This window comes from Pristis pectinata, chromosome 10, assembly GCF_009764475.1.
Source record: "Pristis pectinata isolate sPriPec2 chromosome 10, sPriPec2.1.pri, whole genome shotgun sequence".
NCBI lineage: Eukaryota > Metazoa > Chordata > Chondrichthyes > Rhinopristiformes > Pristidae > Pristis > Pristis pectinata.
Genome location: NC_067414.1, coordinates 41,170,197 through 41,185,571, shown reverse-complemented (window position 1 = coordinate 41,185,571; position 15,375 = coordinate 41,170,197). Strand labels below are relative to the sequence as shown.

The 15,375-nt window shown below is 40.3% G+C and overlaps 1 protein-coding gene across 2 annotated transcripts in view; it reads right to left on the bottom strand.

Annotated features, from left to right (window-relative positions):
- Positions 1–6,734: 6,734 nt before the first annotated feature.
- The window catches only part of gprc6a (G protein-coupled receptor, class C, group 6, member A), a 30,246-nt gene continuing 21,605 nt past the window's right edge, over positions 6,735–15,375 (bottom strand). The window contains exons 5-6 of one of the 2 annotated variants that reach the window (XM_052024794.1): positions 10,069–10,192; positions 6,735–8,650 (exon numbers count right to left, since the gene is read on the bottom strand). In XM_052024794.1, coding sequence (XP_051880754.1) covers positions 7,569–8,650; positions 10,069–10,192 — 1,206 coding nt within the window. In that variant the 3' untranslated portion in view covers positions 6,735–7,568. Of the gene's footprint in view, positions 8,651–10,061; positions 10,193–15,375 lie in introns of both variants that reach the window. The other variant, XM_052024795.1, reaches the window with a different exon arrangement.

The following is a 15,375-nucleotide window of genomic DNA, read 5'->3' as shown; positions in this document are numbered from 1 at the left end:
GTGAAGGCTTTGGAAAGGGTATAGAAGAGGTTTACCAAGGTGTCACCTGGATTAGAGGGTATGAGCTAAAAGGAGAGGTTAGACAAACTTGGGTTGTTTTCTCTGAAGTGTCAGAGGCTGGAGTGTCAGACACCTGATAGAATTTTTTATATTATGAGAGGCATAGATAGGGTAGACAGTCAGAATCTTTATCCCAGGGTAGGAATGCCAAGTACTGGAGGACATGCATTTAAGGTGAGGGGGAAAAGTTTAAAGGAGACATGCAGGGCAAGTTTTTTACATAGAGAGTGGTAGGTGCCTGGAACAGGCTGCTGGGGTAGTAGTGGAAGCAGATATACTAGTGGCGTTTAAGATGCAGTTAGATAGACACATGAATATGCAGGAAATAGAGGGAAATGGATCATGTGCAGGCAGAAGAGATTTAGTTTAATTTGGCATCGTGTGTGGTGCAGACATTGTGGGTCAAAGGGCCTGTTCCTGTGCTGCACTGTTCTATGTTCTATGTTCTATTCGCCATCATCTCCAGCATGCCCCAAGCTCATGCATTAGATATCTGTTCAGAACCAGTTTATAGGAATGATTGATTTCTCTCCAGAATGTTTTGGAGACATGGGTCACCTACGTCAAGCACCTCAACCTATTGAAAACATATTTTAATGTTTTTAAAGAACATTTGGTAAGGTGGTGAGAAACCTCAACCTCTTCATCAGGAGCAAGCAGGAGTCCAGCAAAAATGCTAGAAGGAGCACGCTACCTCCCATAGTCCCCCACCTCCATCAGGATGAGTCAGAGTTTCGAATGAAACATCGACAATTCCTTTCCTCCCACAGATGCTGCTCGACCCACTGAGTTCTTCCAGCAGATTGTTTGTTGCTCCAGATTCAAGCATCTGCAGTCTCTTGTGAACACTGTATGCAGTACACAAGATTGGAAAAATAGCAGTGAATTGCTATCACAGTTGGAAGGACTGTCTGTAATCACCTTTGCATCGGAGACAGATTGGCTGATCACTTTGTAGACCATCCACATTCAGTCTGCAGGAGTGAACGTAGAACATAGAACATTAAGCACAGTACAGGCCCTTCAGCCCACGATGTTGTGCCGACATTTTACCCTGCTCTAACATCTGTCTAACCCTTCCTTCCCACATATCCCTCCATTTCCACATAGCTCTCCCTCTGCAAATGGATCCTTGACTTTCTGACCAACAGACCACAATCAGTAAGGATAGGCAGCAACACCGCCGGCATGATTATTCTCAACATTGGTACCCCAAAAGGCTGCTTCCTCAGCCCTCTACTCTACTCCCTGTATAGTCATGACTTCATCTACAAGTTTGCAGATGATACCACCGCAGTAGGCCGTACCTCAAATAATGATGAGTACAGGAAGGAGATAGGGAGCATAGTGACATGGTGTCATGACAACAACCTTTTCCCCTCAATGTCAGGGAAACAAAAGATCTGGTCATTGACTTCAGGAAGGGGGGTGGTGTACATGCACCTTTCTACACCAATGGTGCTGAGGTCGAGAGAGTTGAGAGCTTCAAGTTCCAGGGAGTGAACATCACCAATAGCCTGTCCTGGTCCAACCACGTAGACGCCATGGCCAACAAAGCTAACAGTGCCTCTACTTCCTCAGGAGGCTAAAGAAATTTGGCATATCCCCTTTGACACTCACCAATTTTTATCAATGCATCATAGAAAGCATCCTATCTGGATGCATCACGGCTTGGTACAGCAACTGCTCTGCCCAGGACAATAAGAAACTGCAGAGAGTTGTGGACACAGCCCAGCATGTCACGGAAACCAGCCTTCCCTCCATGGACTCTGTCTATACTTCTCGCTACCTCAGTGAAGCAGCCAGCATAATCAAAGACCCCACCCACCGGGGTTATTCTCTCTTCTCTCCTCTTCCATCGGGTAGAAGATACAGGAGCCTGAGGGCACATACAACCAGACTTAAGGACAGCTTCTACCCCACTGTGATAAGACTATTGAATGGTTCCCTTATACAATGAGATGGACTCTGACCTCACAATCTACCTTGTTGTGACCTTGCACCTTATTGCACTGCACTTTCTCTGGAGCTGTGAAACTTTACTCTGTACTGTTATTGTTTTTACCTGTACTACATCAATGGACTCTGTACTAACTCAATGTAACTACACTGTGTAATGAATTGACCTGTATGATCGGTATGCAAGACAAGTTTTTCACTGTACCTCGGTACAAGTGACAATAATAAACCAATATCAATACCTTTATCATTCATGTGGCTTGAGTCTCTGAAATGTCCCTAATATATCTGCCCCCACATCCTCTGCCGGCAGTGCATTCCACACACCCTCCACTTTCTGTGTAAAAAAACATACCTCTGACACCCCCTTATACCTTCCTCCAATCACCTTAAAATTACGCCCCTTCGTGTTAGCCATTTTCGCACTGGGAAAAAGTCTCTGACTGTCCAGTGGCCCTGCACTTTTATTTTTCATCCTACCCAATCCTACTCTGACTTATCTGCCTGTGGCTTACTGCACTGTTATTACAAGGCTCAATGGAAGCTTGAGAAACAACCCCCCATCTTCCATCTGGGCACATCACAGCTTCCTGGACTGAATATTGAATTCTCCAGCTTTATATAACTTGCTTTTTCTTTCTGTCTGCATCAGAACTGAACATTTCTACCAGTCCTCCCTCTGTGATTTTGTTTCAGATTTTCTCTCTTCATTGGTACTGCCTGGCCTGCTGTGTGACTAGCTTATTAACAAGATGTAACACAGGCAAAGATGTATAAGCTGCTTCTAAACAAATTAACCAATTTGGTTTCATTCTTTCAGGGATATTCCCTTTGGTCTACCTGCCATTCTGTAACTGAAAACTAACTTTTTTTTAACTCTTTTCCAGTTCAGATGAAGGGTCTCTGACCTGAAACGTTAACTATATTTTTCTTTCCACAGATGTTGCCTGATATGCTGAACATTTTCTGTTTCTTTTTCAAATTTCCAGCATCTGCAATTTTTTTTTGATTTTCACAATACAATCAGCCTGCCCCATCATGCAACTCCTGACTCCTGTGACAGAGTCTGCGAATCTCACTTTTGGACTCATCAGCCACTTTAGAACCAACAGAACTGGAGAGGAAGCAAGTCATCCTTGATCATGGGAAATGATCTTGGGTTGTCAGTACTGTACAAGAGTGTAAGAACTAACATTTGTATTTTGTTCCAATGCATATAAATACTTCAGTGCAATGAAAGCCCAGTGTGACACACTCGCAAGATTGATTTTCCGTGTACAACATTTTTAGCATTTGCTTAACTTTCAGCTTAAACAAATGAGCAATGTACAAAGGGCTAACAACACGTCCTGGCCCAATGTTTCATTAGTAATGAAGCTGAACCACTGTGAAGAAGGTTCACTGTTCTCAAAACCTAAATATTTGTGCAAACTGTGAAAAAGAAACATCAACCATTTCTATAAACTGGTTCTGACGCATAGTTCAGGAGCTTGGGGCTGCGTTGGTGAGGGAGCAGCTTTCAAATTATTACCTGTATTTCTATGTCCTCATAGGTTCTTAGTGTTAAAGTACAAGAGAAAAGTAAGAAGTAAGTAACCAAGGACGTTTGAAGTGGTCATAGTTTACCCACGGCAATATGTGAAGCTTGAGATAATAGGCTGAGTCTCCTTTGTTGCAGTCGATGGTTCTGAAGGAAGTCCCACACATGCACAGGCTTGGTGTAAGCCCAAAACTTACTGAATGTAAGCTGGCACTACACTCTGCTGCTGGACACCACATAGAGTCTAATAGAAGACTCCAGTCATGTTGGGGATTCTTAATGAGGAAGGTGATATTTTTAAAAATATAATTTAATTCAATATTTTAATGACTTGTAAGTGATTTTGTATTTGAAATGAATGTGACATATTTACTATTATTTTCAAAATAATTTTGATTATATCTTCACCAATTTTAATACTTTTAATTATCTCTTGATTATCTCTTAAGAATTCCTTGAAGCCTATGAATAGAGACAAACTATTCCAATATCATTGCTTTCTTTTAGAGCCTTTCAGTGGTATTCTTAGAGTGGAACCTCAGGACTACATCACCTGAGATTTAACTGCTATTGAGGCCCTGCCACAACTCACTGGACAGCTTCAGGGTCCAGAGGCCCACTGAGCTGTGGCAGGGCCTTGATAGCAACTAAACCTCATGACTGCATTTGGTAAGTATGAGATAGGGGAATGTGTTGGCAGCTTTTGCAAGTGGCAGGCCGTGTCCAGTCAATCCAATCGTTTATGTGCAGGCACCAGAATAAAATCACAATGTTGTTATGAAAATAGACCTCTACTCTTTGGACAAGCTGTCACTCAATGCAGTTATGGAGATATTGCAAATTAGTAATGTGGATAGTAGCTTTCCTTTGGATTTGTTGAAGAACATTGATAATTTTTCTATAGTGAGTTTGCAACACCAAATCTAATTTTTTTCACAATGCTTTCCTGTGACCACTTGCATCAAATTTTATTTGGCTAAGGTCTGCTTGTATACTGATTCAAATGTGTAACATAGCAAACCACAGAGGAAAGAACAGCTGTATTGACATCACTGCATCAATTACAAAAACAATTTTTAGCCATGTAAGTGTCAAATGTTGAAAGGGACAACATAGCTGCCCTGACTGGTATATTGAGAGCACATATGCCCAAAGATAAGAAGTATTCAACCTGTATTTTTAAAGAAAACAAAATCCTGGAGCTTGATGGAGAAGGTGAGATTATAATAGCCCAAATTGATCTGATATATGACTGTAAAAGATCAATACACTTCAAGATTGGACTAGAAGCACTTGGCATGCTGGCAAGTCTTTTCATACTAAACAGTCTGAAACATACGTGTGGAAACCAGAGGATTAATTTAATCTGACACCTTTAGGAAAGCTGAAAATTGTTGTTCAGAGCAAGGATCCAGAAGTAGGACGAGACAACTAGTGAGTATGTTCTTTCATTAAATGAGTTATCCTTGCATTGCAATTTTGCTGCTTTCTGGATAATGCCTAGTACAATGGGATTGTGTGTGGATGGATAAATAAACAAATTCAATCAAAGCCATTCAGAACACAAAACCTGACATTTAAACTTGCATGTAGAATTACTGTGAGAATGAAAATGGCCTTCAAGACTGCCATGAAATTTTATCCATCGCAAACAAAGGACAGTACAAATACACAAACAACTGAATTAGGAGCTCCTCCTTTCAAGGAGATCAGGTTTATCTGATTATAATGTCATTCACATTCCCGTCAACTTTTCACCCCACTGATTATCAAGAATCTACCTAGGTCAGCCTTAAAAAGATTATAGTTCTACTGAAGAAGAAAGTTCCAAAGACTCACAACTCACTGAGAGAGAAAAAAAATCACCTCCTTTCTATTTTAAATGGCTGGACTCTTACTTTTGAACACTGACTTCCTAGTTCTAGATTCTTCCAGATGAGGAAACAATCTCTCCACATTCAACCAGTCAAAACATTAGGCTCAAGTCCCTTCTCACTCTTCCAAACTCCAGCGGATTCAGGCCAGCCTGCCTAATCCTTCCTCACAGACAACCTGCCCATTCTAGATATTAGTCCAGTAAAGTTACTCTCAACTGCTTCCAACACATTAATTACCCTTAAATAAGGATGCCAATACTCTATGTAGTACTGCAGAGGTGAGGTCTCCAATGTACTATCTGGCTGAAGCATAACCTCCTTACTTGTTCTATTTGTTTCCCCTAGCAATAAACAATAATATTCTTTTAGCTTTCTTTGCTCTACATTTGCCCTACCTGCCTTTTGTGAAACATGCACTGTGACATCCAGATCTCTCTGCATCTCAGAGCCCTGCCATCTCTCACCACTTGGATAATGTGCTTCTTTTTTATTTTTCTTGACAAAATGGACAACTTCACATTTTCCCATGGTATACTCTATTTATCAGCTGTTTGCCTGCTCAATTAACCGTCAATCCATAGTTTACAGTCAGACAGTCACGACAAAGTCTACAGCTATAGAATCATGTCTAAAGAGTACTGGTAAGACTTATCCAATTGTTGCAATAGCTGTCACCCACCACAGGTTTATCAGTTTACAATAGCCAAATGTTTTACCTACTAAAAGAATAATCACATTTCAAAAACCAATGACAATAAAAGAGGACTTTGTAGTTTAGATGTTGTTTGGATAATGAAGAACTTGGTTAGTACAATATTATGCCACAAGGTATAATGGCAGTAAATGGTTTTTTAAAGTAAAATCATTGTGGAAATTGATGTAAATGTCTCTCTAAAGGCAATTCAGGAAATTATTTGACACATTCTTCTAATTAGATAGTTCTTGTGCAAGGATGCCACAAACAAGGAAGGCCCTAATTTGAGTTGAGTTTTATTTAAACCACAATTTGCAATACATTCAAAATAATTTATAATATTAAACGTTTAAGTGTCACTTCCTGAGGTATTTAAATGTTTGCTATAATCTTGAAGAATTAAAAATAAAAATAAATCAATATCAATAAAGTATGTGATTCACAAGTGTGATATGAACCAATTGAACTACCCATGTTTGGATATAATTTCTGAGTTGCTATAATAGCCAGAATATTACATATTTGCTCTAGTTTGTCCTTTATGAAGAACTATTATTAATAATTATACAGAACTATTGTACAAGAATACACAACAGACAGAAACTTATGAAGTGTAAAGTCTTTTATATTTGTATGGGTATAAAAAATTCGCACACAGAACGGTCAATGTTTACTTGTATAATTACACAAACAAAACACCCAATATATTAACTTAAAAGTAGTTTTGATTGATATTCGAACAGGTGAAATAAATTGCATGTCTGTTTTTAATACCTGCCTGCCATGGCCAATGTGTTTTTGTTGTTAATAAACAGAACATTTTGAATATTAGGCTGGAAATTTTCTCTCATTGAACTATAATTAACAAGAGAGAAGTTGTGGAATAATCTGGTGCTACAGATTGTTGCTGCACTGATGAGCTTTTTCAAAGTGTTTGCTCAGTAAGATTTGTTTACGCAATTAGTTCACTTTGACAGACAAGTAGAGATAGAGAATCAGCAGCTGATTCACTTTATACTGCTCCAAGAATCTCCTAAGGCAACTAATAGCACCATTATCAGGTAATGGGAGTATGATACTCTGTCTGCAGTTGTGGGTGATAGTGGCCAACACCTACTTTTTACCCAACCTGTGTAATCTGGAGGGAGTGCTGTTGGATCTCTTGAATTGCTGCAGCAATGCTACTCATCTTTACCTAATATGTTGTATTTGAGGTGCACGGAAACAGGATGAAAGAACTTAATGAAATATGGATTTTGGTTCTACCACTTAAGGTACAATCAATTGTTCCTAAAAGCCAAGGCTCAAATGTAACAAAGTGCGTTAGTGCTACTGTGGTCAGAAGTGAAATGACCACAATATATGCTCAAATCCAGATGACTAACCCTCAATATGAAGTGAATATTTTGAGTAGAAATCCATTTCATCAATTAAACATTTACAGACTGAAAAATCTCTTCCTTGGAGTCCAATTGATTTTGTTGCTTTCTATGAAAGAATTGGAATTTATTTTAACTGAGTTTTGTAAGCTGTTATTTGTGAGGGACAAGGGAGGAAGAGAGCTAAATGAAGAGTTTGGAGAAATTTTACTGTCTGAAATAATTTTTGCACTTTTCAGTGAGTAGTCATACAGATTTTTCAAAAATGAACTAGTAGTGTTATTTTCTTTCTTAAACAAAATGATGTAACATTTGGGGAAAAACTGGCAGCATAATATCCCATAGGTTGAAGATAAAATTGTAACCACTTCCACTGCTGGGAGAAACTGACCTTTAGTGGTTACGTAGACAGGTACAAAGGTAATCCACGAAATGAAGTAAATCAACATACTAAATGTAATAAACTTGGCCTCATTATAATTTTCCGGCAGCTTTCTACCTTTAAAGGCAAATATAAAGCAAATCAGTGCAAGGAATGCTATATACCCAAGCATAACAGCAAATGCTACATAAGAACCCTCATGACATTCCAGCAAAATTTCTCTTGGGAGTCTTCTAACATCCCTGTCAGCTCTTGGACCATTTAAAATCAACCACATTGTACAAATGATAACCTGAAGTCCTGTACAGAAACCTATGATGAGCCATGGATTGTAGAAATTTTTCAAAGACTTTTGAAAAGCCGGGTTAAAGTTAAATGCTAGTAATATTGCAAGTGATTTTGTCAGAGCACATGAAACAGAAAGAGTAAAGCTGATGCCAAATAAACACTGCCTAATTTTGCAGGTGACATTGCTTGGTTTTCCAATAAAAAAGTAGACACTTGCAAAACTAAGTATCAAAGAGAAGAGCATAATGAAGGATAGGTGACCACCATTGGATTTAACAGCTGGTGTGTCAATGTTCTTGATGAAGATAACAATTATTACAAATATTAAGACTATTCCAAGGGCTGAAAAAATTAGCAGTACTATAGAAAATGCATTCCTCCACTCAAGAAATACAATGGATTTTTTTTTGCATGAGGCACTTCCAGTTGGAGCCCATTCATCTTCTGAGCAATGAAAACATTGCTGTGCATCTGAAATGAAGGTAAAAAATGATACAAATTAATATATTAAATTATTTTTTTAAGTATCACTTTAGTGGAAAAAGTTTGTTGCAGCCCACCCAAGGGATTTACTGATGAATGAACTTGCCTAAGAAACAGTTCAGTCACACATTCTTGATAAAGGTAGCAATTATTAGAAAGATATAGACAATTCAAAGGGCTAATATAATAGAAAATTCATTATACTTGTGGAGAAGCACAAAGAATTCCAGGCTCCATCTCCAGTCCCTGCTGACTAAGATGATGATAGTTACAACAGTGGTTGACATGTAATTATAAGCTTCAGTTCCCCCATTTTACAAAAAGGAAACAGGGCAGATCATAATTGCAATTCTTCCTGGGAAACAAATGAGTGTGCTTTTGGAGGTGGTTGACTGTGATACTTTCCTTAGTTGAATATCCTACCTACAGTCACTGTCATTGGCATTGCCCACTTAGTTGAGGTATTATGGGCACAAACAACTGTGCTTCAATGGGATGAGAAGGATGGGAGAAAATTTATCAGAATAAGTCAGAGTAAAATGAAATGCATGAAATCCCCAGGAGTAAAGTGTTTCCATTGCAAATGTTGTTATGATTTTTATTTTTTAACCATTCTGCTTAGAAATACAATATGTCACAATGGCTCTGGGTGGAGAAGTACAGGACATCATTAGGAATATACTATTCATCCATTGCTTCCACTACATTCATTATTAGAACAACAGTTCTTCAAAAATCTTGTCCCTATCTGTGGATTTTTGTACTTCACAAACATGGTTTAAGGTGAAAGGTAAGAGTTCTAAAGTGATCTGAGGGTTTTTTCTACACAGAGCGTGGTTGATAGCTGGAATATGTTGCCAGAGGAGGTGGTGGAATCAGATATAATTACTAGGTTTAAGAGAGATTTAGACACACTTAAATAGGCAAGACGTAGAGGGATACAGTCCCAATGCAGGCAAATAGGATTTGTGTAGGTGGGCAAAAGAGGGTAGCGGTTAGCATAACGCTATTACAGCGCCAGTGACCCGGGTTCAATTCTTCGCTGTCTGTAAGGAGTTTGTATGTTCTCTCTGTGTGCCTGTGTGGGTTTCCTCTGGGTGCTCCAGTTTCCTCCAACATTCCAAAGATGTACAGCTTAGGAGTTGTGGACATGCTATGTTAGTGCCGGAAGAGTGGCGACACTTGCGGGCTGCCCCTAGCACATTCTCAGTAACACAAAAAGATGCATTTCACTGTGTGTTTCGATGTACATGTGACTAATAAATAGATATCTTGTCTTATGTATGTGGTGGGCCGAAGGGCTCATTTCTGTGCCGTACACTTCTATTACTCTATGCTAAAGAGTATGGCTTCACAAATAGACAACATAGACAAATAATTTACAGATAGGTCTGCTTACTTCTTACCAGTTATATTGGAGAACATATTTAAACTGCAGTTTACGCAATCATAGCAGCATGTGTGTTGGCCTTCAGAGGACAGTTTTAGTTGCCCAAGTTGGCAGGGGCTCGAGCATTTTGATACCACATTCTTTTAAAAAAATGAAAACAGCTGTTTAGAAATATCAGAAAAGTCAATAATCACAAAATGTGATCTCTCATCATGCCATCAACAAGGGTGATATGTGCCCAGGGGTGATACGTACTGGCTAATAATAATCTTAAAACAAAAAAGAGATAACTTTATACGTTTTCAGTAAAAGCTGCTTGGAGTACACAGAGACCAATTTGGCCAGCATAGTTTAAGTTATGTAGAGTGAGTGAAAAATTTAAACAAATAAGTAAATGTTAAGCACTGAATGAAAAATGGTGACTTATATCCTTTGAGGAATTGCAAGCATGCTATAAACAGTTATTTATGAACTTACTTTCACAAAATAAATCATACATAGATTGATTATCACATCCTTTCAATAAAAATTAGTGTAATATTCTTAACATTATTTACATCATCAATAAATAACCCAAATAGCTTCATTTATTGCTTTACCTTCTTCTGAGGCTTGGGCTAGGCACCTTAGTGTTTGGAACTCTATTGTTCAGAGGGCAGGAGTAACACAATTTAATGAATGGAAAATGTGTTTGACAAATTTATCGGAGTTACTTCTGAGACTGTAGCAATCAAGCTGCAGGCTAAATAAAGCTGGCCTAATCCCTTGAGTTTTCTGGAAGAAGGGTATTTGAATATAGAGTATGATGGAATGTCAAGTTGAGGCTACAATCAGGTCAACTGTGATATTATTAAATAGCAGAGCAATTTACGTGATTGTGAAATTTGAAGTGCAATTTGCAATCAGTGCCGCTTGAGTTTCTGGGATCTTTTAGGAAGAACATTAGAGAGAGAAGCAAGAGTAGACCACTTGGGCCCTCATGTCTGCTCTGGCATTCAATAAAATCAAAACTGGTCTTCTACCACAGCACCACCTTGTAATAATCCCATATCCCTTGGTTCTCTTAATAGTTAAAAATTGATCAATCTCTGTCTTCAATATAATGTGTCTGGGCTTCCACGGCCCTCTTGGGTAGAGAATTCCAAAGGTTCAACACCGTAAGGTGAAGAAATATCTCTTCGTCTCACTCCTGAATGGTTTATCCCTTATTTTGAACCTTTAACCCCAGCAGAGGAAACAAAGACTCAAAAGGTAAAAATCTTCAAATGTTATTTTCACCCAATTTATAAAGAAACTGACTGCCATATCCAAGTGAAACTATTTTACTGTTTTACATATTTTATGCTTTATATAAAATTGTCTTACACACACACACACACACACACACACACACACACACACACACACACACACACACACATATATAGTAGATGTAGTATATTGTAGATTTCTAAATTATGTCTTATTTATAATTCATTAAAATTTTAGGAGCATACAAACTAGATAAGAGCAGAGGTAGGGAGTTGGCCCGTTGAGCTTTCTCCACCATTAATAAGATTGTGGCTGATCTGATTGTAACCTCAATTCGACATTCCTTCCTACCCAAGGTAACCTTTCATCCTTTGCATAACAAGCATATATCTACCTTTACCTTAAAAATATTCAAAGGGTCTACTTCCACTGCCATTTAAGGAAGCTCAGGGAACTAACTTTGAAGTTTGGTAGCTATTTTTTCAAAAAAATTCCAAATAGAATCATAGATGCAAAGAGTCTATGATCTCTTGGTCCTTGTTAATTGTTACAGAAGGTGCAAGGGAGATAGATTTAAGGAGACAATTAGTAGAAGAGTAAAGTTGCTAGAGATTATCTTTATTCTTTAGGATAATCCTGAAGTAGCAGGTAATTTTTTCAGAAGAGCGATGGGTGTACAACAAAATCTGATGTGAGAAAGATAAGTCAATTGTGCATCAGGAACCTACAAAACTGGAATGGCAGCAAGTTTCGTGGGTTTCGCCTCAGCAGATGTCAGGACTTTGGAGCAGGTAAGTTTTTTTAAATAGGGTTTTTATTATAAAGTTTAGTTTTTTTAAGGTTCTTTTTTAAAAGTTGTTATATAAGTTTTAATCGGGAATAGTGGGGGCTGGACTGCGCAGGCGCGTGCTGTCAGCAGGTAAGGCGCGGGCAGTTTAAAAAGCAAACCGCCATATCCAGCGGGCAGCATTGGAGCGGGCAGCGGAGTGAGAGGGAGCAGAGTGGTTGGGCTTTGGCTTAAGGGGCTTAGGCGTAAAGGGGCAAGGCGGGTGATTGAGTAGCTGATAACTAGGTAAAGGTAAGGTTTTACCTGCTAACTGTTATCTGTTATAAATTTTTAAGTAGGAAAAACTAGGGAGAATAAAAAAAAGAAATAATTCAGATGGAGGGCATTCTGGTGTGCTTCAGCTGCTTGATGTGGGAAATCGTGGACCTTGCTGCGTTCCACGATGGCCACATCTGCAGTAAGTGCCTGATGCTGCACAGCTTCAAACACTGTGCGGCATCAGGGACGGGGAGAGTTATGTAGATACTGTACATCAGGAGACAGTCACCCCCCCTTAGAGCAGGTACTTTTGGAGTCCAGGAAGTAGATAGAAGGGTGACTGTCAGGGGAGAGAAAAGGAAAAAGAAAACAAACAGGCAGATAGAGCAGAGGACCCTGAAGGCTGTTCCCCTCAATAACAGGTTTTCCGCTTTGGAAGCTGTTGAGGGAGATGACCTGCTGGGTCCTAGCAGCAGTAGCCAGGACTATGGCACTGGGACTGGTCCTGCTGCTCAGAAGGGAAGGAAGGAGAAGAGTAAGGCAGTAGTGATAGGGGACTCGATAGTCAGCAAAACAGATAGGAGGTTCTGTGGAAGTGAGCATGAATCCCGAATGGTATGTTGCCTCCCAGGTGCCAGGCTCTGGAATGTCACTGATCGGGTCCACAGGATTCTAGAGCGGGAGGGAGAACAGCCAGAAGTCGTGGTTCATGTTGGTACCAACGACATAGGTAGGAAGAGGGATGAGGTTCTGAAAAGTGAGTTTAGCGAGCTAGGCAGAAGGCTGAAGAACAGGACCTCAAGGGTAGCAATCTCAGGATTGCTGCCAGTGCCACGAGATAGTGAAGGTAGGAATAGGAGGAGATGGCAAATAAATGCGTGGCTGAGAAGTTGGTGCAGGAGGGAAGGTTTTAGATTTTTGGATCATTGGGATCTCTTCTGGGGAAGGTGGTACCTGTACAGAGAGGACGGGTTACACCCGAACCGGAGGGGGGGCCAATAGCCTTGCAGCCAGGTTTGCTAGGGTGGTTCAGGAGGGTTTAAACTAGATTGCGAGGGGGAAGGGAACCGGAGGAGTAGGTTAGAGGAAGAAGTGGATGGGGAAGCGTCAGATCTGACAGGTAGAAAGGCTTTGAGGAAGGAGAAGCAGAGTACAGGCTATAAAAGTAGTAAGGTGGATGGGCCAAGTGCACTTACTTAAATGCAAGAAGCATCAGGAATAAGGGAGATGAACTGAGAGCTTGGATAAGTACATGGGACTACGATATTGTGGCTATTACAGAGACATGGCTGACATCAGGGCAGGAATGGATATTGAATATTCCTGGTTTCAGTGTTTTAAAAAGGGGTGGGGGGCAGAAGAGGAGGAGGGGGTGGCGATACTGGTCAGGGACACTGTTACAGCTGCGGAAAGGGTAGATAATGTAGAAGGATCCTCTCTAGAGTCAATATGGGTGGAAGTTAGGAACAAGAAAGGAGCAGTTACCTTCCTGGGGGTATTCTATAGGCACCCTGGTAGCAGTAGGGATACTGAGGAGCAGATTGGGAGGCAGTTTTTGGAAAGATGCGAAAATAACAGGGTTATTATAATGGGAAACTTCAACTTTCCAAATATTGATTGGCACCTACTTAGTGCCAAAGGTTTAGACAGGGTGGAGTTTGTTAAGTGTGTCCAGGACGGATTCCTGACACAGTATGTTGACAGGCTGACTAGAGGGAATGCCATATTAGATCTAGTTTTAGGTAATGAACCGGGACAGGTGTCAAATCTATTGGTGGGTGAGCATTTGGGGGACAGTGACCGTTGCTCCATAACCTTTAGAATTGTCATGGACAGGGATAGGAGCAAAGAGGACAGGAAGCTATTTAATTGGGGAAAGGCGAATTATGAGGCTATAAGGCGAGAACTTGGGAGTGTAAATTGGGATGACATTTTTGAAGGGAAATGTACTATGGAGATGTGGTCGATGTTCAGGGATCTTTTGCAGAATGTTAGGGATAAATTTGTCCCAGTAAGGCAGAGAAGGAATGGCAGGGGGAAGGAACCATGGGTGACGAGAGAGGTGGAACAACTAGTTAGGAAGAAGAAGGCAGAAGGCATTCATTTCGAGAGGTGTAGTGTATAAAAGTAAGGAAGTGTTGATGAGGCTCTACGGGGCACTAGTGAGGCCTCATTTGGAATATTGTGCGCAGTTTTGGGCCCCACATCTTAGGAAGGATGTGCTGACGTTGGAGAGGGTTCAGAGGAGATTTTCGAGGATGATTCCAGGAATGAAAGGGCTTACGTATGAAGAGCGTTTGTTGGCTCTTGGACTGTACTCACTGGAGTACAGAAGAATGAGAGGGGACCTCATAGCGACATTTAAAATATTGATAGGAAAGGACAGAGTAGATGTGGCTAGGTTGTTTCCCTTGGTGGGTGAGTCCAGGACCAGAGGGCACAATCTTAGAATTAGAGGGTACAGTTTCAAAACAGAGATGAGGAAAAATTTCTTCAGCCAGAGGGTGGTGAATTTGTGGAACTCCTTGCCAGGCACAGCAGTGGAGGCCAGATCAGTGGGGGCGTTCAAGGAGGAGATAGATAGGTATCTAAATAGTGAGGATATCAAGGGATTTGGGGATAAGGCCAGAAATTGGGATTAGAACTGGGGTTCAGAATTGGGTTTTTTTTTTCTTTCCCCCATTCCCCATTTCTCATTTCTTTTTTCCCTTTCCTTGGAGCAGACTCGATGGGCTGAATGGCCTGCTTCTGCTCCCTTGTCTTGTGATCTTGAGTATACATGAGGTATAAGCAGCAAGGATCAGACAAGGCTTGTGAGGAATATAGAGTAGCAAGGAAGGAACTTAAGAAAGGGCTGAGGAGAGCGAGAAGGGGACATGAAAAGGCTTTGGCGAGTAGGGTTAAGGAGAATCCCAAGGCTTTTATCTTGTACAAAAGTAGGTCCGATTAAAGACAAAGGTGGGAGGATGTGCCTGGAAGCTGTGGAAGTGGGTGAGGTTCTAAATGAATACTTCTCTTCAGTATTCA